At 45.3% G+C, this 20,694-nt stretch overlaps 11 protein-coding genes across 11 annotated transcripts; 8 read left to right on the top strand and 3 right to left on the bottom strand.

Annotated features, from left to right (window-relative positions):
• Positions 1–665: 665 nt before the first annotated feature.
• On the bottom strand, positions 666–1,175 carry CANTADRAFT_26291 (uncharacterized protein). The gene has a single exon (XM_020207723.1). The coding sequence runs from the start codon at positions 1,069–1,071 to the stop codon at positions 907–909; it is 165 nt and encodes a 54-aa protein (XP_020064453.1). The 5' UTR covers positions 1,072–1,175; the 3' UTR covers positions 666–906.
• On the top strand, positions 906–5,685 carry CANTADRAFT_26292 (uncharacterized protein). Its single transcript, XM_020207724.1, has one exon. The coding sequence runs from the start codon at positions 1,378–1,380 to the stop codon at positions 5,455–5,457; it is 4,080 nt and encodes a 1,359-aa protein (XP_020064454.1). The 5' UTR covers positions 906–1,377; the 3' UTR covers positions 5,458–5,685.
• Positions 5,686–5,854: 169 nt separating this feature from the next.
• Positions 5,855–8,563, top strand: PRP5 (DEAD-box RNA helicase). Its single transcript, XM_020211238.1, has 2 exons — positions 5,855–5,863; positions 5,912–8,563. The coding sequence occupies exon 2, from the start codon at positions 6,315–6,317 to the stop codon at positions 8,484–8,486; it is 2,172 nt and encodes a 723-aa protein (XP_020064455.1). The 5' UTR covers positions 5,855–5,863; positions 5,912–6,314; the 3' UTR covers positions 8,487–8,563.
• A 944-nt stretch (positions 8,564–9,507) lies between these two features.
• Positions 9,508–11,558, top strand: CANTADRAFT_26293 (uncharacterized protein). The gene has a single exon (XM_020207725.1). The coding sequence runs from the start codon at positions 9,519–9,521 to the stop codon at positions 11,478–11,480; it is 1,962 nt and encodes a 653-aa protein (XP_020064456.1). The 5' UTR covers positions 9,508–9,518; the 3' UTR covers positions 11,481–11,558.
• Positions 11,559–12,250: 692 nt separating this feature from the next.
• On the top strand, positions 12,251–12,681 carry CANTADRAFT_95649 (translocon subunit; the record flags this gene model as incomplete). The annotated part of the gene is made up of 2 exons (XM_020211988.1): positions 12,251–12,350; positions 12,400–12,681. 2 exons carry the CDS (start codon positions 12,251–12,253, stop codon positions 12,504–12,506), a joined length of 207 nt encoding a protein of 68 aa, XP_020064457.1. The 3' UTR covers positions 12,507–12,681.
• Positions 12,682–13,043: 362 nt separating this feature from the next.
• Positions 13,044–13,957, top strand: CANTADRAFT_26294 (uncharacterized protein). The gene has a single exon (XM_020207726.1). It carries the CDS (start codon positions 13,063–13,065, stop codon positions 13,915–13,917), a length of 855 nt encoding a protein of 284 aa, XP_020064458.1. The 5' UTR covers positions 13,044–13,062; the 3' UTR covers positions 13,918–13,957.
• Positions 13,958–14,660: 703 nt separating this feature from the next.
• Positions 14,661–15,746, top strand: SLU7 (mRNA splicing protein; the record flags this gene model as incomplete). The annotated part of the gene is made up of 1 exon (XM_020210899.1): positions 14,661–15,746. One exon carries the CDS (start codon positions 14,661–14,663, stop codon positions 15,744–15,746), a length of 1,086 nt encoding a protein of 361 aa, XP_020064459.1.
• Positions 15,747–16,618: 872 nt separating this feature from the next.
• On the top strand, positions 16,619–17,487 carry CANTADRAFT_253263 (uncharacterized protein). The gene has a single exon (XM_020207384.1). The coding sequence runs from the start codon at positions 16,929–16,931 to the stop codon at positions 17,367–17,369; it is 441 nt and encodes a 146-aa protein (XP_020064460.1). The 5' UTR covers positions 16,619–16,928; the 3' UTR covers positions 17,370–17,487.
• A 117-nt stretch (positions 17,488–17,604) lies between these two features.
• On the top strand, positions 17,605–18,864 carry TRY6 (Try6p; the record flags this gene model as incomplete). Its single annotated transcript, XM_020210900.1, has 1 exon — positions 17,605–18,864. The coding sequence occupies one exon, from the start codon at positions 17,605–17,607 to the stop codon at positions 18,862–18,864; it is 1,260 nt and encodes a 419-aa protein (XP_020064461.1).
• A 313-nt stretch (positions 18,865–19,177) lies between these two features.
• CANTADRAFT_6477 (NEDD8 ligase) lies at positions 19,178–20,260 on the bottom strand (the record flags this gene model as incomplete). Its single annotated transcript, XM_020210901.1, has 2 exons — positions 19,178–20,014; positions 20,216–20,260. 2 exons carry the CDS (start codon positions 20,258–20,260, stop codon positions 19,178–19,180), a joined length of 882 nt encoding a protein of 293 aa, XP_020064462.1.
• A 26-nt stretch (positions 20,261–20,286) lies between these two features.
• Positions 20,287–20,546, bottom strand: CANTADRAFT_26296 (uncharacterized protein). Its single transcript, XM_020207727.1, has one exon. It carries the CDS (start codon positions 20,507–20,509, stop codon positions 20,345–20,347), a length of 165 nt encoding a protein of 54 aa, XP_020064463.1. The 5' UTR covers positions 20,510–20,546; the 3' UTR covers positions 20,287–20,344.
• Between the last annotated feature and the right edge of the window lie 148 nt (positions 20,547–20,694).

Here is a 20,694-nt window from a genome sequence, read left to right on the forward strand (position 1 = left end):
TTTGGAATTTTGCTGGGAGAATTACTGTATTGTCTGATCTTGCAAATGTACAATACTCAACATTTTGTTTTGCAACGAAACACACAACCTTACGATCAGCGTAAGCTTTGAATGTGTTTGTAAAGAACTGGGTTATCTCCTTATTCTTTCGTTGGTGGCCAAGCATTTATTTACCAATAATTTGCCAAAATCTTCGAAAATTATTGATTTCGAGTGTTCGTGGTTGCGAAAATCAAACATTTGTTGAATTTCAATATTGGGTAGTTGTACACGGTTCAGCCCTTAGGTATCTTCACAAATACGAGTCAAGTCATACCTATTCTACATATACAATATACTCCTATGTTGATGTAATGNTATTTCCTGTAACCCCAAGTGGGTACTACCATATTAGCACCCACCATTCTGTATTACTCGCTTAAGCTGGCCTCGGAACTAGGTGGGTGCAAAGCATGGTGCTTGCTGTTTCAACTATACCACCAGAACCAATTATGTTACCGGAGTCAATTGACACGATAATACTCTAGATCTTTCGCTGGTGGCGACCACCATGCACGAATTGTGAGCTTCTCTATATTTCAGCATTGCCAAAATTCTAAGATTTGGCCACGAAACCGTCTGCCTTCTTTTATGCATCCAATTAATGAAGAAGTACTTCCAGGACGAATTATTGATGTAAGTTTTCGAACAACGAAGAATAGTCCCAAGAGTATTGGAGCAGTAGAAGCATAGCTGCATATACTCTCCTACATAGCCGCCAATGTAAGTGAATAGTTGAGAGGGAGCGTATAATCATGTTCCTACATGACTACCTATATAAGTGTAATTTATAGCTTCATGAATATATACTAAGCGTGGTATATAATGTTCTTTCATTATTCTGAGTTTTCCCTATTTCAGGGTTTGTCACCTCGATTTTGCTCCGATGCTTGATTCCTCCACGATTTTGACCAAAAGCCAGAAGACTTTCCCACTTAGTAATTGGGTGCTCATCCCTGCCCCAATCTTGAATGGGTCACCGCCAAGCCAGTGCGCCACAGAGCTTCTAGAATGTGTCAGTTTATGCAACATCCGATCGAAGGTGCGCTGAAACTCAAGAATAGCCCAACAGGGAGATCCTTCCGAACTGCTCCATCCTGACTACTCTGAGGATACACCAGGCATGTCAGTTGTTATCCTGTTAGTACGAATACACAGTGCTAGATGACCCCCCCTTCTCCTTCTCCTGCACCCAGCCCTCGTCTCGAGGCGTGTGTGCAGGCAGCGAAACTGGCGATAAGCCTTCGACTATCTGATCTAGCAACACCATCCGGCTACTCGTTACGCCCAGCCCTCGCAGCCCTAGCCCCACACCAAGGACGTGTCTAGTCCATCGCCATGTCATATCCCACCGAAACATCCACACTTCTACCGAAAGACCGCAGAAGAAAGCCCAAGAAAAATGACCCATCAGCAAAGCTAGGCACCTTCGAAGGGGTGTTCCTTCCCACCGCACTCAATGTGCTCTCCATCTTGATGTTCTTGCGGTTCGGGTTCATCATCGGCCAGATGGGTATTTTGGGCACGTTTTTCCTCTTAGTGCTATCGTATGCCATCAACATCCTCACCACCATGTCCATCTCGGCCATCTCCACCAACGGAACTGTCAAGGGTGGAGGTGCGTACTACATGATCTCGCGGTCGTTAGGTCCCGAGTTTGGTGGCGCCATCGGCATTATCTTCTTCATTGGCCAGATCCTCAATTCTTCGTTGAACGTGGTGGGTTTCATCGAGCCGTTGTTGGTCAACTTTGGCCTCAACGATGGTGAGGTGGTGTCGCTACTTCCCATGGGCTACTGGTGGGACTTCCTCTACTCGTCCACCTTGTTGGCCATCTGCACAGGAGTGGCATTGGTGGGCTCGAAGCTCGTGTCCAAAACCGCATTCTTTTTGTTCATCGTGCTTACCTTGAGCACGATCTCCATCCCGATCTCCACGCTTTTTGTGGGCCCTTTCTACCCGTTGCCATACCCTCATAACGACCTCTGGTACTCGGGGTTGTCGTGGACCACATTCACGGAAAATCTCTGGCCCTCGTTCACCAGCGGAGCTGCGGGATCAGTTCAGCCTCCTGGCCAGCCAGAAACGTTCCGGAACTTGTTTGGAATTTTCTTTCCAGCTACTGCTGGGATTTTTGCGGGTGCCTCCATGTCGGGCGAGTTGAGAAGCCCATCCAAGAGCATTCCTGAAGGTACCTTGAAAGGACTCTTCATCACCTTTATCTTATATTCATTGGTGATCATTTCCATGGGCTCTTCTGTCCCCAGAGAATTACTTCACACAGACATCAAAATCATCCAAACCGTCAATTTGCTGGGAATTATCGTTATCCTAGGCGAGTTCTCGACTTCGTTGTTTTCGGTGATCATGGGCATTGTTGGTGCAGCCTCCATGCTCAATGCAATTGCTGACGATAGAATCATTCCAGGATTGTCCATCTTCACGACCTTGAAAAAGTCTAAGGAAGCCAAGTACAAGGCCCAAGTTGCCAGTATTGCCTTGACCTGGTTCATTGCGCAAGTATTCTTGTTCGCAGACATCAACCAAATTGCAACTTTCATCACCATGGCCTTCCTCATGACATTTATTGTGACCAACATTGCCTGTTTCTTGCTCCGGGTAGGTTCAGCCCCCAACTTCAGACCCTCATTCAAGTATTTCAGCAGTAAAACAGCATTCACAGGCGCATTGATGTGTTTGGGTGCAATGTTTATTGTCGATGGTATATCTGCATCGTTGGTGATCGTCTTTTTGATGTTGCTCATCTTGATGATTCACTACACCACGCCTCCATCGAAGTTTGGGGACATTTCCCAATTGCTCATCTATCACCAAGTCAGAAAATATCTTTTACGCTTAAAGTTGAACATGGGTGTCAAGTACTGGAGGCCTCAGATTCTTTTGCTTTGCGACGATCCCAGAACTTCCTGGAATCTCATTGGTTTCTGCAATCACCTCAAGAAAGGTGGGTTGTACATCATTGGCCATGTTGTGCTCATGAACGATGACACAGATGCCAGTGGTAACAATGCCGTCAATAAATCGTTCTCGGCAGATTCGTATAAGGAGATTAGGGATCAAAAGCAGGCGTGGATCAAGTTGAGAGATATCTCTAAGAGTAAAGCGTTCGTCCAAATCGCCCTTGGACCTACATTACCTTGGGGTGTAAGAAACATTTATCTTGGTTCGGGACTTGGAGGAATGAGACCAAATATTACCGTCCTCGGGTTTTACGATTTTGTAAAGCACGGAGTTGCATTGCCCTCATTGGAATCTGCTAACCTCAAATTACCCACTGACAATTGCAGAAAAGAAAGAAAAGTCTCGATTAATCAATGGGTTCAAATTGTGGAAGATTTAATCATTTTGCAAGCGACAGTTGCAGTGGCGGCAAATTTCGGTGGCATGAAATTGCCAAAGTCAGACGGGAAACCAAAATTCTGGCAAAAATTTGGCTCGTTCTGGGAGGATGACGTTACAGGAGTTAGAAAGGACAACAGCAAGAAAAAGTACATTGATTTATACCCTATTCAAATGTGTTCAATTAACCAGATGGACGACGGTAAATCAGTCTTGTCTACCAATTTTGATACTTATACTTTGATCTTGCAGCTTGGTGCAATTTTAGTTACTGTTCCAGAATGGAAGTTTAATTCTCATGAGCTCAGAATTATCGTTTTCGTTGAAACCAGCCACGAGATAGAGGAGGAGAGGAAAAGATTACAGACCTTGTTATCATCTTTGAGAATAGATGCTGAGATCAAGATTGTTAATCTTGATGATGGCAATCTTGCTTCATACAACTTTTTGGTCAAAGGTTATTCGAAGACTTCAATGAACAAGGAAGTTTTTGAGAAAATTGATTTAACTTTGAAGGATGATCAGTGGTGGAAGAATTTGTGCAATGCCAGAGAAACACTCAAAGAATTGGAAAAGCAAAGGTTAAGAAGACAACAAATAAAGCAAACAAAATCACAACTTCGTTTGCATGATAGTGCCTCAAAGTTGGATAGGACAAAGTTCAGTCCTTTGAATTTAAATTCTTCATCCCCACCTCCGTTACCCTTGTCTGCAAGTTTAAGCAACAGACGGTACACAATTTCTAACTTGCATCAACAGGGATTATCATTGTCACTCAACATGAACACCCAGAATGCGGATCAGTACTTTAATTATAACAACACCATAGAATCTAGTGACAGCAGTGACAGTGAAAAGGAGTATAATTATGAAAGTGATGCTTCCATTAGCAACTATCTTACCCAAGACAGTGACAAGCGATCCACAAACTCCAAAAAGATAGGGAGTTCAGGCCAGTTAGAAGGCACCCCTATCAACAGTTCCTTGAACTCCTCGCCATTGCAATTGGCTGGAAGTAAAACGCCTATGGATAAATCAGTCGGAAATTCACCAACTCTTGCACCATCTGGTAGTCAAACCCCTAAGATTACTAGTACCAACAAGTTCAATGAATTGAGGCACAACAGATTTGCAGGATTGGACAATGAGACTTTTAATAAGAGATTTGGCTCGACTGACCAGCTTTCTATCAGATCATCGAGATCTAATTTAAGGCCCAACTTCCTGTCTGTGAAAATACCAGAGTCTCAGATCAATGATGAAGAGGATGAAGAGGGTGGCGAAGATGAGAACAAGCCCTCAATTCAATTTGTTGATGACGAAGACGCGGAAGGAGAAGACGACGAGGAAGATGATGAAGCACCAGACGAAAATGAAGGTGAACAGGGAGAGGAAGAAAGGAAAAATCAGTCCAGCAAGGAGAAGGAGAAGGAGAAGGATCCTTTCGATGCAAATTTTGCAAAGGCAGACGAGAAGCTTCCAAGTAGGGGCAGTTCCAGAAGAACCTCTAGAAGCAATTCACGAAAGCCATCAAAAAGAGCGCCCTTGTTGTCACCATCCATCATTACTAATGATGATGAAATTATTCACCATTTGAAAACACCTCAATTTTTGGCTGTCGAAGACGATGATGAGTCCGATGATGAAACTGGACTCACATTCTCCAAGCGCGAGTCTTCACTTAAGAGTCCCTTCACTTTGGCATCGGGACCTGCAAATTCCAGGTCCGAGTTTTACAAGAAAAAGAAGCCAGTGGAGCCTAAGATAGAGGAGAAGAGCATTACTCAGAAGCAATTGCAAGAGGAATTGAAAAACTTGAGTTTCAACGATATTCCTGCCAAGGGACAGCACTTAATCTTGAACGAGTTGATGAGAAGAAATTCCCCCAAGGATTCTACGGCAGTTATCTTTTCCACATTACCTGCACCTTCGATCGGGACCCATTTGGACGACAAAGATTCTTTTGACTACACTAACAATTTAGCCATATGGTTGGACGATCTTCAACCGATGATGTTGTTGAACTCACAAACAGTCACGGTGACTACTTCATTGTGAAAGACTCGGCTCATTTTAGTTCTTTACACTTTAAATAGCATTAAAAAACATTCATTATATTACCAGACTCACAATCGAGGCTTTAGTTAGCGACAATCATTATACTTATGGTCTATACAAGCTCCCAGCAGGCATTCTGATTCAGCACATTCAATCTCTTTAGCGCATTTACTCTCCCCTCCTGTAGAACTCAGAGAAGAAACATAGTCGAATGAATGAAAAACCAATCACCAGACCTCTAATTAGCTCTACAAGCCTCCAAACTACTCTCGCCCAGGCTCTTGTATCTCAGTATCTTGCATCAGAATTACTACCACTCCCATTCCCGTCCTGCACATACCCTACCCCAAAAACCCCATCTCATCACATCCGATTCCACTCCTTTAGCACACCAACACGGGAATATGTATGGTACAAGCTCTGATACCGTCAATGGTAATCTTACTAACAAAAGCCCCAATGATGACACCCTCTCCAAAGAAGAAAAACGCCGCAGGAGAATAGAGCAGTTGGCTGCTTGGAAGCTCAAAAAGGAACAGGAGAAGTCACAAGAAAAGAATGAACCTATAGAGGCCAAGCCTCAAGCAACAGTCTCTGAGAAGCCAGAGTCGAATCCAGCCGAGGACAAGAAGCTTCTTGGCCAAAAACGGTTGGAGGAATGGAAGCGCAAAAAGGCACAATCTGGCGCTACTCCAAAAACGTCCACATCGTCAGGCACCAAAACATCCATAAAAATCGGGGTCAAGAGGCTTCAGCCTGCCAATTCATCACAGGAAGCAAGTGTGAAAAAGAGGGCTGTGTTTGACGACGACGACGACGAGGTGGCAGTAAAGAAGCCCAAGTTCAAGGTGCCTACAATGGACGCAGGACCAACCACAGCTGAACAGGAAGAAGCTGACGAATTGGAGCTTTACTTGAAGAGCCTTGAAAGTGACGGATCTGGTGCTGCTTTGGCTCAGGAAAACCCCTTTAACGACGGAGACGAGCAGGGAGATTTGGAAGAAGAGCTCTTGGAAGAGGAAGAGGAACAACAGCGGTTGTTGGCGTCCAAATTAAAGAAACAGAACAAAGAGAAGGAGTTGAGCTCGATAGACCACAACAAACAACTGTACAAACCGTTCAGAAAGGTCTTCTACAGCGACCCCATGGAGAAGTTGGTAAAAGCCAATCCAGAGTTGCTGGAATACTTGAAGGAAGACTTGGGAGGCATCAAGGTCCGAGGAGCGAATGCTCCTTTGCCTGTGCACAATTTTGCCCAGCTTGGTCTTCCATCCTCGTTCATGGGTATCATAGAGGAAAAGTTGAAGTTCACAAAGCCTTCTTCGATTCAAGCTCAGGCACTTCCCTCAATCATGCAAGGCCGGGACTTCATAGGAATTGCCAAAACTGGCTCGGGAAAGACCCTTTCGTTTGTGCTACCCATGCTAAGGCACGTACAGGACCAAGACCCCTTAGAGAAAGGCGACGGACCCGTAGGCTTGGTGATGACCCCTACAAGAGAGCTTGCCCTACAAATCCACAAAGAGGTGATGAATTTTGCACCCAAACTCGGTATCACGGCCAGCTGTTGCTATGGTGGCTCGTCGATAGAACAACAGATTGCAGAATTGAAGAAGGGTACACAAATAGTCATCGGAACTCCTGGAAGAATAATTGATTTGCTTTCTGCTAATGGAGGAAGAGTCACTAACTTAAGAAGAGTCACTTATGTGGTGCTAGACGAGGCAGACAGGATGTTTGATATGGGGTTTGAGCCTCAAGTTACCAAAGTGTTCAGTCAAGTGAGGCCTGATCGTCAAACGGTATTATTTTCAGCGACATTTCCCAAGAAGATGGAGCTTTTAGCTAGGAAAATCTTGCAGGACCCAATTGAAGTATCTGTGGGTGGAATCAGTGTCGTTGCTTCTGAAATCAGCCAGAAAGTCGAGCTCTTTGACATGGACAAATTGAACAAGACTCTTGACGAGGACAAGTTTGAGAAATTGGTAGAGACTATTGATCAGTTCAGAATCGCTGATAAGAAAGGCAAGATACTAATCTTTGTTGAAAAGCAAACCAACGCTGACGATATTCTTGTGAAATTATTATCGAAGAATATTGCATGTAAGGCCATTCATGGAGGGAAGGACCAAATGGACAGAAAGCATGCAATCAAGGAGTTCTCCTCTGCTTCTAGTGGAGTTGATATATTGATAGCAACTTCTATTGCAGCCAGAGGTCTTGATGTTAAGAATTTAAACTTGGTGATTAATTACGATGCCCCAAACCATATGGAAGATTACGTGCATAGAGTGGGACGGACTGGAAGGGCTGGCAATAAAGGTGTGGCTATAACATTTGTCAGTTCGGACCAGGAGAGGTCTATAACTGATCTTGTGCGAGCCATGCGCTCTAGCAAGATGGAGGAAAAGGAAATCCCTCAGCAATTGATTGATATTAGCACAGCCTTCCTTGACAAGGTCAAGAGCGGAAAGGAAAAGTTTCAGTTCGGCTTTGGAGGAAAAGGCTTGGATAACTTACAGGAAAGAAGAGATAACAGTATGGACCTTCAGAAGAAGGCTTATGGGGGCGATCCAGAAGTTGCAAAACTTTCAACTCCTGCTAAACCTGATTCCGCTACAACTAATCCAGAAGTGGCAGATAAATTGCCAGACTTCAAAATAATTGAAGGAAGAGCACCTGAAACATCAGGTCCAGACAAATGTAAGTTTCACTCACGTATCACCATCAACGATTTGTCTCAAAAAGCAAGATGGGTGGTTGTCAACAGAGAAAGTCTTTCCAAGATCATTGAAGCTACAGCGACCTCCATCACGAACAAGGGCCAGTTCTACCCACCAAACACATTTCCGAAAACAGGAAAGAAAAATGGAAAAGAGGTTCCTCCAAAGCTTTACTTGTTGGTTGAAGGATTGACCGAGAGTTCTGTAAGGGAGGCGAACAACATGCTCAGACAACGAATGATCGAAGGTTTGGAAATTGCTGCCAAGGAAGAAAGCATGGCACCAACAGGGAAGTACACCGTTTGATATGGGAAGGAATTATTTAGAAACACGAGTAGATATTCGAGTGTGGTACAGGCAAGAGTAATAAATGTAGGATGAGGGTTTGTGTAGACCCAAAAGCTTCTAGCATGAGCTGTAGCAAGAGTGTCAATTGATGCCACCGAACTGGGATCAGCAGCATAGTAACTATCATTGAATAGCATAATAAATAATCAAGGAAAGAAATGTTGAATATTGCATATCATATTCGATTTATTTAGCAAGGACGAACTGGGCGGTGGGTAGCATATTAAATAATGGTGTTGATCATATCGAATACACATGGGGCCATGAAATTTCTGGAAAGCCTGATGTGTACGAACCCATATGATACTGAGCATATAATCCACGGAATAGCTGTTGCAATACATTTCTGACTGTGATCAACTTTCTTCATATTACCTTCGCAGACTAGCTTTGATTATGAACATGCAGCTGCGAACTCACTACTACGACCAAGGGGGTACTTGCTCAGTTATTGGTTTTCCACTAGCACCATTGAAATTATCAGTAAGTGACAGAGCATTTTCAGTGAGACCCACTGAGCTATAATAGCTATTTTGCAACCACTCACCACACCAATGAATTCCTTGTAACACCCACGACTCTAGCCACAATTTCAAGTAGTCAATGATCAGATAGTCTGTTCGCCAACATATCACTTGTGCTGCGTATACGAAAGAAATAAGAGACAATCTAAATAATATCGATCTGGTGCCTGTCGTCTTTCTCACTGAGAAACCTCACACTGAGAAGTCTCACTTTTTACCATTTTTCATTTTCAGCCATCTCAAGAGTGAAATACTCCAATTCCAGCTCATGAATAGCCAGCCCGCATCTGCGAGATGCTCGTGCTACTATTTTCTCAGTACATTGGCCGTACTACTAACAATGCCGGTGGCATTTTGCAACTGCAACCTCAACCGTCGCACCAACCATACTGCCGGGTAACCCCAAATACGTCTCGGAACCGAAAAGTTTTATTTCATACTACACCACCAAGACTACTCCACCACCATGTCGTACCTCGCCAGAAGACCGTCAGGCCTCCAGGCGCTCAGGTCCTACTCCCGTAGCTTGTCTTCCACGTCCATCCCCATAACACAGGACCTCATACAAGACACGGAGGCCCCAGCACTGGTGGGATCAAAGGCATCCAAAGTCAAGCACATATTGTCCCAAATTGCATCCGAGACGTACCTTTCGTCGTTGAGTGTCAAGTCCCTCAGCTTGAGCCAGTCATCTTGTGTCTCTTCTGTCCAAAACCACGTCATCAAGCGAGAACTCTACAAGCTTGTGGAGAACCAGTCATATTCCACCTTGATGGATGTTTTACTACAATGGTCAGTTTCTTCGTCCACGCCCATCACTTCGGTGCTTTCACCAGAAGAAATCTCGTTCTTGATCAAGCATGTGATCAACCACCAAATTTCGCTTATGCATCAGTATACCATCACCACTCCCGTTCTCAAGGCTGCACAAAACTTGAACTTGACAGACAAGTTGAAGAAGTCCCAGCAAGACCCGAATTTCGTCCACTCCAGACAGTTGGTGATGAAAATCAGAGACTTCTACAGCAACTTGATCTACTCGAACTCCAGTGAAAGCATCTACAGTGAGTCTAAGAAGTTGGACCTTTATGACTCAGACAACTTGACTGGGTACCAGTTGAAGGTCACAGACTACGAAAACTTGATTTTTATGGAGCTCCACAACTTGAAGCTCGACTTGGCCTCCAAATGGTTTCAAAGATTCGAGGCCCAGTTTGGAGCCGATTCCATTGACCACATGACCTACAGATTGTGGATATTGAAGTTTCAGGTGTATGCTGGAGGTTCCCCTAGCAACTGGATCATTCAGGAGACCGATTTGGCAAGCTCGAACTACTACAACCCAAGACAAGGTCCTATAAACTACGAGGTCACATTTGAAACGTTGTACAAGGATTTTCTTCGCTACAACCTCCGCCAGAATTCAAGCAAAATTGTGATAAATAACGATCTTGTGACCACCTTGATCTATTCCATGGGATACTCCAAGAACGTCACTGCTCTTGTGAACTATGTGGAGGCCAAATGGGGCATTGGCACAGACGGAAAATTGGCAGCTGGATTCACAAAACCAACGCCAGATGATCCAAACTACCCAGACATTTCTATCGTCAAATCGGTAATGATCTCCTTGGCCTTCAACGGCAAGTTTTTCGACGCATTAAAATACATCAACACATTCCAGGATGCCTACAACATAGACATCTCTGGACCATCGTCAAAGTCATTCTGGCAAGACATATTTAAATGGAGTGATATAACCACCCGTTTCGAGTCCAAGAAGGCGTTACAGTACTACTTGCAAAACATCCAAGGCTCGGACTTGGGTAAGAAGTATGGCAAGGCCACCCCTAGTCTCAAGGAAGTCCAGAAAAATGCCAACTTTGATTATTCAGGATACTTGACATTTGTCAAGGGTATTCAAAGTGAGCGTCACAACAGTTTCACGGCATTATGGGGATTATATCAGCAGAATAACGGAGTGTTCTCCAGATACATTTACAAGAGATATCTTGATTTCATAAACGAGGAGTTGGAAGTGGAAAAAATAGAGGATAACTACTACCAGGTGTTGACCTCCTTATTAGAGCAATATGAGCTGTACAAAATATCCAAGTGGTCTTTCAACAAGAGAAATGCCAACTTGAATCCAGTCAACTCTGTTGACGATGCCATTTACAGCTTGTATCTCCATGCCCTCAAGAGGTTCGTGGATTTCAAGTGTAAGACCCTCAATGGGGGCCACTGTTTGCCGTTAATTGCCAAGTGGTCGATAGACACCAGCATGAAGGAAGAATTGACCAAGTGGTTCAAGGATGAAAAGAACCCGCAATATAGAGAAATGCTTGAAAAGAGAAGGGAAGAAGTGATAGCAAAGTTGAGTGCCGAGAACGACGGCGAGGATGACAGGTTTTTGGATTTGATATAGTTGGTAATGAAGTTAATGATAGAGTTATGAATAGTGGTGTAGATATGTAAGTGATTGCGTAGGGGCGTAAAGGTAACTTGTCAGTGCAGGATACACGAGCACTTAGAGATTTAGTGGGTGGACTGGGACTGAGCCATTCACTATGGATGTTAGAAGAACTGATGCGCTACCAACTATGGCAGATCCACTTGATGGGAGGAGTAATTCTGCCGACGACGTGTTCTTGGGACGAATTGGATGATCAGTGAACACTGCCCAGAAGCTTAGATGGACGTGAAAATTAATAATGGATTAGGTAATCTACAATTATAACTAGTCGTGAACTCTAGGCCAAATGAAGGAAAATTAACTAGTTCACGGGATAAATTCCGTTGTGACTATGTTACAATGACCATTGGCGCTTCCAGTTCCGTTTTGCGTGGTACACTCAGTTTGTTATAGTTGAGTCTCGTAAATATCGTAGCAGTTTTTGCATACGGGCAGACTGGTGCGATATAAGTCCGAGAAAAANAATTTTCTTGACTATAGTATTACCATGCAATTTCCTACCACAGCAGGTGATAACCATCATAAAGGTACCATGCGCTGCCAGAAGAGTCACAGCTTGTGTCCTCTTTCACTGTAAATTGCCCAAAGTCTTCAAATTCGGCATTGAAATACTTCTCCCCCGAGCCTAAACCAAATCGCGCCTCACCGGCACGTGACCATGTGCACTTATCAACACGTCGTCCATTTTTCATCGAGTCACCCACCACTTACCATCAATAATCATGGCTGCTGAAGGTTTAGAAAAGTTCACAGAAGTCCCAGTCGAATTCTTCAAGGATGGCAGTGCCTTCGTCAAGAAGTGCCAAAAGCCTGACAGAAAAGGTACGTAGCACGGCTCGTTTCCACCACTGACTCCGTTACTAACATATAGAATACTTCAAGATCATCAGAGCTGTTGGTGTTGGATTCATCATGATGGGTGTTGTTGGCTACGCTGTCAAGTTGTTGCACATTCCTGTCAGATACTTGATTGTCTAAGCGTGCTTTGTCCACTTTGGTTACTGGGATAGTGAATGGCGAATTTGTGGACGTTCGGCCAGGCCAATGCTGTCTCTTTCAGAAACGAATCTGTCTATCATCAAGGTGCTTCTATGTCGTGTTGGAACTGTTGGTCATGGCCCAGCGGTCTGGGATCGCAGTCTGCTCATGGAGCATGACATGTGCCACATCTCCAATGTGACTCCTAGTATCTCCATCTTGTATGTATAATAAACGTAATATGAACAATCGTAGGGAAGGCAGGGGTTTGCTGGCCTTGTTCGCCATAGAAATGTTATTAAGGATAGAAAAGTTGGCCTAAAGAAATTCTGTCCCAAGAAAGCCGGTCTAGAGAGCTCAAATTGAGCTGGAAACACAAATAGCGTTGCAGCGAAGAAGAAACCGACAAATACTACACGGGTAGAGACGTCCACGCTCCTCCAGCAGTTGCTTCGTGCCAAACTCTGGGCCATTCATTCCTTCCTCTATGTATATGTCACGTGCCCATCTACCTCATCGAATTTTTTTGAGCATCTCTTCTATCCCAAATACCATCATGTCTCAAACGTCTGCATTCGTCAAGAAGTTGGCCTCCAACGAGAAGCCTACTAGAGAGGCCGCCTTGGAGTCCTTGAAGAGGTACCTCACCTCAAAGTCCTCGAAAAAACTTTCCCTTTTGGACATGGAAAAGTTGTGGAAAGGTTTATACTACTCCATGTGGTTCTGTGACAGATCCAAGGCTCAAGAAAGATTGGCCGAGGGCTTGGGGCAGCTTTACTCTGGCGTGGTCTCGGTGGACCAATTTGCATTATTTTTGGAGGCCTTCTGCGCTGTCATCATCAAGGAATGGCCTGCGATCGATCAGTGGAGAATAGACAAATACTACCTTTTGATAAGAAGAGTATTAAGACACAGTTTCAAGTTCATCAAACAAAACAACTGGGGAGTGGCCACCAAGAAGAAGGTTTTGGACCAGTTTGTTTCTGTTTTGAACAAGACCATATTGAGCGGAGATATGTCCGTTCCTGCAGCTCTCCCATACCATTTCTGTGACGTGTACCTTGATGAGTTGGAGATTGTGATGTTTGAAGAGCTCAGCCAATTACAGTCGGAAATCGATGATCTCGACGCTAGTGACAAGAACTACGACTCCAAAATTGAGGAGTTGGTGACCAGAAAGAGAGAAATTGCCGAGGACGTTCCTATTTCGGAGTTGACAGCACCATTCGCCAGATTGGCCAAGGAGGCCCGTACAAAGACTTTGAGAGATATGTGCAAGAAGGAAGTCTTGGCTGATTCTAGATTGAAGACATGGGGAGTGGTAGAGCAAGATGAGCAAGACGAAAAAGATGGTGATGAGAACGAGGAGGAAGCTGGCGAAGACAGTGACGAAGAGTGGACCGGATTCTAATTAGATAGCATAATGTACAATACTTAGAGGAAGATGTAGCTGGGCGAATGGAAATACTCAATTTATGGGTGCGAGAGGTGTGGTGAATTAAGCAAGCAGCTAATATAGCTGAGGGGCCACAATTACGCTGACTGGGGCAACGAGAGACTGGTCGGAAAATAATTATAAAGATACTAAGAGAATTCTTGGAATCAGATAATATTTCATAATCGACACTATTCATCAAGAAGACCAGACTCCATCAAAGAATCCTCAATTGTAATGCAAATTAGAAGGCAAGCAACTATGTAGTTGGTTTGGTGCAATTGGAGTTTTCTACCAGGTTCTTAAGCCAAAGAAATTTTGAATTCTATGCCCATTGAAAGGTCATCTGCCCTTTGGAAAGTAGAGATCCCAAAGTACTACATCGTCGTAGTTGTTCAGCAATATTTAACACAATGTGCTGTTTCTGAGACTCTTATACCTGGCCAAAGGCCTTTATTCTTCTTACTCATGAGGGCTATTCGGGTTATCGCCTTATGTTATCAGTGTCAATGGAACTCCACCACAACAATTGAACTCTCATTTGAAAGCATAAATGGTGATGTTCTCAGTAACATCAACCTTACTGCACAAATCACTCACACACATTTCCCGAGTTATCACAACCTTCTCTTTTACTAAGTATCATCACTTCAGGTATTACGTAAGCTGTTACCAACCCACATCTCTCAATAGTGAATACACCACCATCCTATCCAAAGATGCAAAATGGTGATGATAGACCCCAGCACCCGTCGGAATTGAAGAAAGGCGAGGTAAATCCGTACATTCCAAAGTACATCGCCGCCAAGCCGTGGTATCAAGGCGGAACCACCGACAAAGAGGATGATTACCTTGCTCATCAAAGGAAGAACCCCGAAGAGATCATCGACTATAGTGAAGCCAAGGCAGGGCAAGGAATCCAAGATGAGTTCGATGGCAATGGTGAAGTCAGAGTCAAGAAGAATGAGGACTATGTGTCCAAAAGAGACCGTTGGTATGGATATGAACTGAAACAATGGGAGTCCGTATTGGCAAACTGGGAAGACATGAACAGGAAAAGGCGCAAGAAGCAGCAGCAAAAGGGAGGAGAGAGCTATGACTCGGATGACACTGACTATGAGTTGGAGTTGGTGGAATTGGGGTTGGATCGCAAAGACTTACGTACCAGCATCAAGGAAGACCCGTTAGAACAAACCATTCGTGACCGACAAGATGTACCTTCGTACATCTACAACATCACAAGCAACCCTGGAAACAAGATACGCATCGAATACGATCCCAAGTCGAGGTTGGCCAAGGACTTGACCAAGGGCTTCTTGAATGATGACACCGAGTTTGTCAGGAAACAGGCAGATGATGGCATCAGTTTGACGGAAGTGCAGCGATTTGCATGGGAGGAGGACAACAAGAAGAAGAAGCAAGCACGGGCAGATGTTGGTGGTGGGGACGAAGTTCCCGAGGCCAATCCTGATTTCAATGTTGAGGCCAGTCCTACGTTGATGATGCTCAAAGCAAAACAGCACAAGGATAACCTCTTGATGGAGGCCAGCTTGAAGAAGCAGGCATTGAAGGACAAGTATGGAATCGCCAATGCACCAGAAAGGTCGCTGGTCAAGGAGATCGGCATCGACCAAACTCCCATTTCAGACAATGATCACAACGGATTAAAACGTACCATCTATGCCGAGGACAAGTACGACTTGAACCATACTGCCGTGTTTGGGAGCTATTATGAAGATGGAAAATGGGGCTATAAGTGCTGCAGACAGACGATTCGAAACGTGTTCTGTAATAAGAATGAATAGTCGATGAACTCCAAGGAGACGAAGACTGGAGGAGTAACTCAAAAATTCGACATAGGCACCAGAATATTAACACAATTGAAGGTCCAATATGTCTGGAATTCTCAAAGAGCTGAAGGTCGAAAAGCTTCTGCACATCCACTTCGGTGTCCCTCGAGGAGGCAAGCGACCTCNTATCCTTCTCTTGTTTGAGTTGTTCATGACCGGGTGATAGTATAAGGGCAATCTTCTCAGATACTAATATTTATGATCTGAGGTGTTGCTAAGAGGTACTCAACATGTTAGAGCTGCCAGAATTTCCTTGATCCAAATCATTTTTGGAATCGAATATCCAAATGATCCCAGTTATGACTCGACGGGTGCCAAATTCCTGGATTTCCACCCAAAATCGGAGGACACCACTGGAGTTCTGACTCCATTCCAGAAACTATAGAAGCTGAATTTGATGCAACAAGTTCCACTGGTAGTATCTCCAGTACCAGACCAACAGCGATCATGAGTAGCTTGACTCCCTGTGGGAATTCGTGCAAGAGGTTCCCTCATGAGACTGCTGGGAGAAGCCATAAATGAATGCAACGAGATTGTTCCAAACCTGTTGAACCACGATGCCTAGTTCAATTATCGTCAAACCCCTCCAAGGCCATGCTTCCTTCATCGGCTCAGCGAGCCGCCAGGTCTTATCCGTATACATAGAGCTACATGTTGCGGTTCTTCACGTGCTTCATCCATTTTACTATCAGCTTGTCAGCAAATGAATTCCACCGCAGCTGTTGCTACAGGGTCTCCTGTCATTAACGCCTAATTGAGCTTCAAGTGGCTGTTCCAAAACATGGCTGGTACAAGGACCAACTTCTGGTCTGCTTTTGCAGCAAAAATTAGTGGCAAACTTCGCAGTGTTTCTCATAATTGTACGGCTATTACTTCCACTCTACTAATGATAAGTACACTGACCCCGCCTGTTCGTGTCAAATCCCTCCTAGACTACTGCTGCCTCCACCACTCAGAGTCGTCTCCATCACTCTACAGACCGAACTCATGGAGTTTGGAATCGCTAGTGCTAGTGGGCCTACGCGCTGCCACTACGGCGTACCGCCTTAGGACCAAGACGAGCAAAAGGAACTATTAAAGGGAAAATGGCGCTAAACTAGCAAATGGCGCCAATGCCGGTACCAAGTAGCTCTATCGATGGGCAGAGGGACCACCCTGGTACCAAACGGCACTATGAATCACTTACCCGGTCACCGCGAACTGGCTAGAGTATGGCAGCAGGGATGTTTCGGACTACCATTGGACTGGACATGGTGCTACACTTCGATAGCATGTTACAAGTCCTCACACACCAGATCACCCTTTTCCCCACCAGTCTACCCCTTCACGACCACCCACCTCGATCCATCTCAGCCGTGCCCACGTGATGGGGCGCTACACTCGCACGAGGCCCACGGGGCCTGTCTCGTGAGACTCAGGAAAATAGATCCACATGGGCTACCCAGTTACATGCAGGTAGGCCATCCCATTCAAACACCTCCACAGTGCATGCCAGTGTCTACCAAGAACTGCGTCGCCCAGGCCAGGCTTCCCGATCGGGGCTGGCCACGTGAAATGCCCCAGTTAGCCAAGCACTAACTGCAGCCCCAAGCCCCGCAGCCCGCCCGTGCCCTCGCTATCTAATCAATTTGTCACACGTGGGACAGTGCCACAAAATCGCCTAATACTATCGGCTGCCAGCTGTACCACCCCCAACCACCCACATGTCGTGTGACACATGGCCAGGCACGTTTATTTTTACGTCAATTGATCGAACGTGGGTGGTGTGTATATATTATGCACGTTTGCCGGTAGCAGCAGGCACCACCCAACCATGACCATCTTACCCAACCCTCCGGTCCTTAAGACCACCATCATCCAGCTCAACAAGGAGCTCGACTCCGATGACCACAACTACGAGATATTGACCAACGACTACTTGAGTGAGGCCAAGGACAAGGACGGCTTGGACATCATCGCCAACACCTCGTCGTCGCTCCTGCTGCAAAAGAAGAAGAGAAGAAGATCTCTGGCCAACGTGGACTCTGAAGAATTGGCCAAGCGCAAGCACGAGACAAAGCAGTTGCACTCCATCATCGAGAAGCGCCGGCGGATAAAAATCAACCGCGAGTTTGAGGCCTTGAAGTACCTCATCCCGGCATGCCGCTCCACCTCGCCAGTTTCCAACATCAACAGCCCCACCATTAAGCCCAACAACAAACAGTCTTCCACCTCCAACAACAATGGCAACAAGATCGATGGCATGTACAAGTTGACCATCTTGAAGGCTTCGGTGGAGTATATCCTCTACTTGCACCATGTGATTCAAAAACAGAACGAGTTGTTGCAGGGATCGCAGGACTCTCCCGAATTTGATCTTGGCTTTGCTAAGGTTCCTCTTGACGTCAACCAATATAGAAACATCGACAAGGAGTTCAACTTCAAGGACTTGTTGAACGAGATCGACACCTTCAACGAGTCGCCTTCCAGCGAGGAATCCCGCAAAAACTACGAGTTTGGCACCATCCACGAGGAAGCCGAAAACCACGAATTATCCCTGGTGGACGCTGAAGACGATCTGGAACTCCATCAACAGAAACAGAAGTCCAAGTCGTTGGATATCACTTCGGATCCCACTAGCCAGCTTCTCTCTCCAGAAATCACTCCCGACATGGCTCCCATACTAACCATGCTCAACAAATACTCATCGACGGTATCGTCGGAGGCTAGAAAGGCGTCGCTTCCAATTTCCCCTCACACCATATTACTCCACTCCAACGCAACCTCCCCCCTCACCAACCCCATCAAATCAGCGTTTTCCACTCCATTATTGTCTTCAAAGCTCAGCAAGAGCCAGAAACCGGGAGACAACAAGTTTTCGTTGCCAGACCCAGCCATAAACCTGTCTGCGCAAATCTGTGAGCCTCCGAAGAAAAAGCTTTTCAAATCCAAGCCTCTTAATACTACAATTGTGTTTGGCCACGAAAGCCGCACTCCTTCGAGTGAATACGAAGACACCAAATTATCTGATCAAGATGCCTCAAAGACTTTATTGGCGTTGAGAAAGTCCAGTATAGATAGTTTGCTTAATTAATGATGGGATGATGTTCAATTCTGCTAAGGTAATTGACTGGTCGAGTTACTGATATATGCTAATAAATGAGCTAGCGAGCTAGCACTTAATACGTTATAGTAGGCGAAGATGAGATGGTCGATAGTGCGGCACGTGCGATGCATCGCGTGATCCATCTGAGTGGTCTATTGGCACCCGTGGTGGCTCTGGCGGTTCTGTAGTGCTGGATCATGATCTGCCAGGTTCGGGAATATTACCCGTCATGGAATCAGTTCAAATAATGCTTGGAGCTAATTCAGTAATGCTTGGACCTGAAATTATTGCTCTGAATAAATTATTGCGGTTCATTCAACAATTCATTTTCCTTCAAGTACTCGATGTATTCGTCCATCACGCTGGGCCACGCTGCCATCTCGTCATAGTCCTTGAATCCAACGGGATCAGACACCACGATTTCCTTGAAGAACAAATAAAACATGGACCAGCTATCTTTAGAAAAGGCCCTGGTATACTCGTTGGAGACGAAGTCGTACCACTGCTGGGTTCGCTTGTTGATGTGCTCCACTGTATCTGTGTCAGCTCCACTCACGGATATCACTATGGGCAACAAGAGCTTCCAGTATTCTATGGCCAATTCGTAGTCCAACAACTTCTGGTTTTCCAACTCCATCAAGAAGCCAAAAGTGAAGTCGTACAACTTGTGGAAATCCTCGTCCCCGTCCTGGTCCTTGGTGCTGTGGATGGTGTTCTCGTGGAACGTCTTGATGTACTTGCTCATGCCAGGCAAGTCGGAGGCCTTTCCGTTCCATCTGGCGAGGAATTCGCTCTTCAAGAATACTCCCACGCTGGGGCTGTGGAGAAAGTATGCTAGTGTCAAGCTCAACGGATCTTCTGGTTCGATGCCCAAGTCCTCGAGGTACTGCAACGTGCCGTTGATGTCGATCTTGTCTGGGTCGCTGGCGTCCTTGTACTTATCAAAAATTGCGGCGATTTTGGGGTCTGGCTTGGCTCTGGACAGTTTCTTAGACGTGCTGGTGGCTGCGCTGAGGTATCCGTCGATAGCCTTGTTGAGGTTATACTCGTGGAGCTCCAAGTACTTGGTAGCCGTGGGCACATTTGTGTTTGTGATCTCCACGAACTGCTGTTGGAGGGTTGCTCTGGAGTATCTGGGCTGTGGCGTTAGTAAGTGATTCTGTATTCGGCGTGGCCGCTACTTACCATTGGTGGTGGTGGTGGTAGAGATAGTCAGAGCAGGTGGTGGTGGTAGAAGTCAGATCTGGATCTGGTGAATTGAAATCGGGTTGTGTGCAGGTCGCGATATCATCAGATCGCACTGCAATTTCTGGTGGTGGATGTTGTTGCACATCCGTACTTCAGCACTGAAAGGTCGTTCATTCTGCGGCAGACTGTCACTCATTGAGGTGGTTATTTGATTTCGGCTCGTCAGAACTATTTGGGGAAATCGTAGCGGTACTTCTAGACGCGGTTAGAGAAGATAGAACTATAAACAAGAACTATACCAGTACAGGAGTGGTACTAGAGAGATACTGGACGAAGACTCTGCTGACAAAGAGAAACAGGCAGAAACACCCCTGAACTGTCCTAACTCACTTACTAAACAAGATTTCTGGAAGCAGCCTCTGTGACTAGAGAGATACTTGAGCATTCTTCTGAACTGCCCTAACTACTCACTAGAGAAGTTCCTAGAAGCGTCACTGACTCTGGAAGATTATTGGAAGACACTCTCATCCATTATTGTGGGTGTTTGTTACTTCTCGTGGTAAAATTCAACCAATTGTCCTCATCACAATCCCAGTCACTGGTTACCTTAGGCTACTGTTATTGTTAGAC

Source organism: Suhomyces tanzawaensis (genome assembly GCF_001661415.1).
Source record: "Suhomyces tanzawaensis NRRL Y-17324 unplaced genomic scaffold CANTAscaffold_4, whole genome shotgun sequence".
Taxonomy (NCBI): Eukaryota; Fungi; Ascomycota; class Pichiomycetes; order Serinales; family Debaryomycetaceae; genus Suhomyces; species Suhomyces tanzawaensis.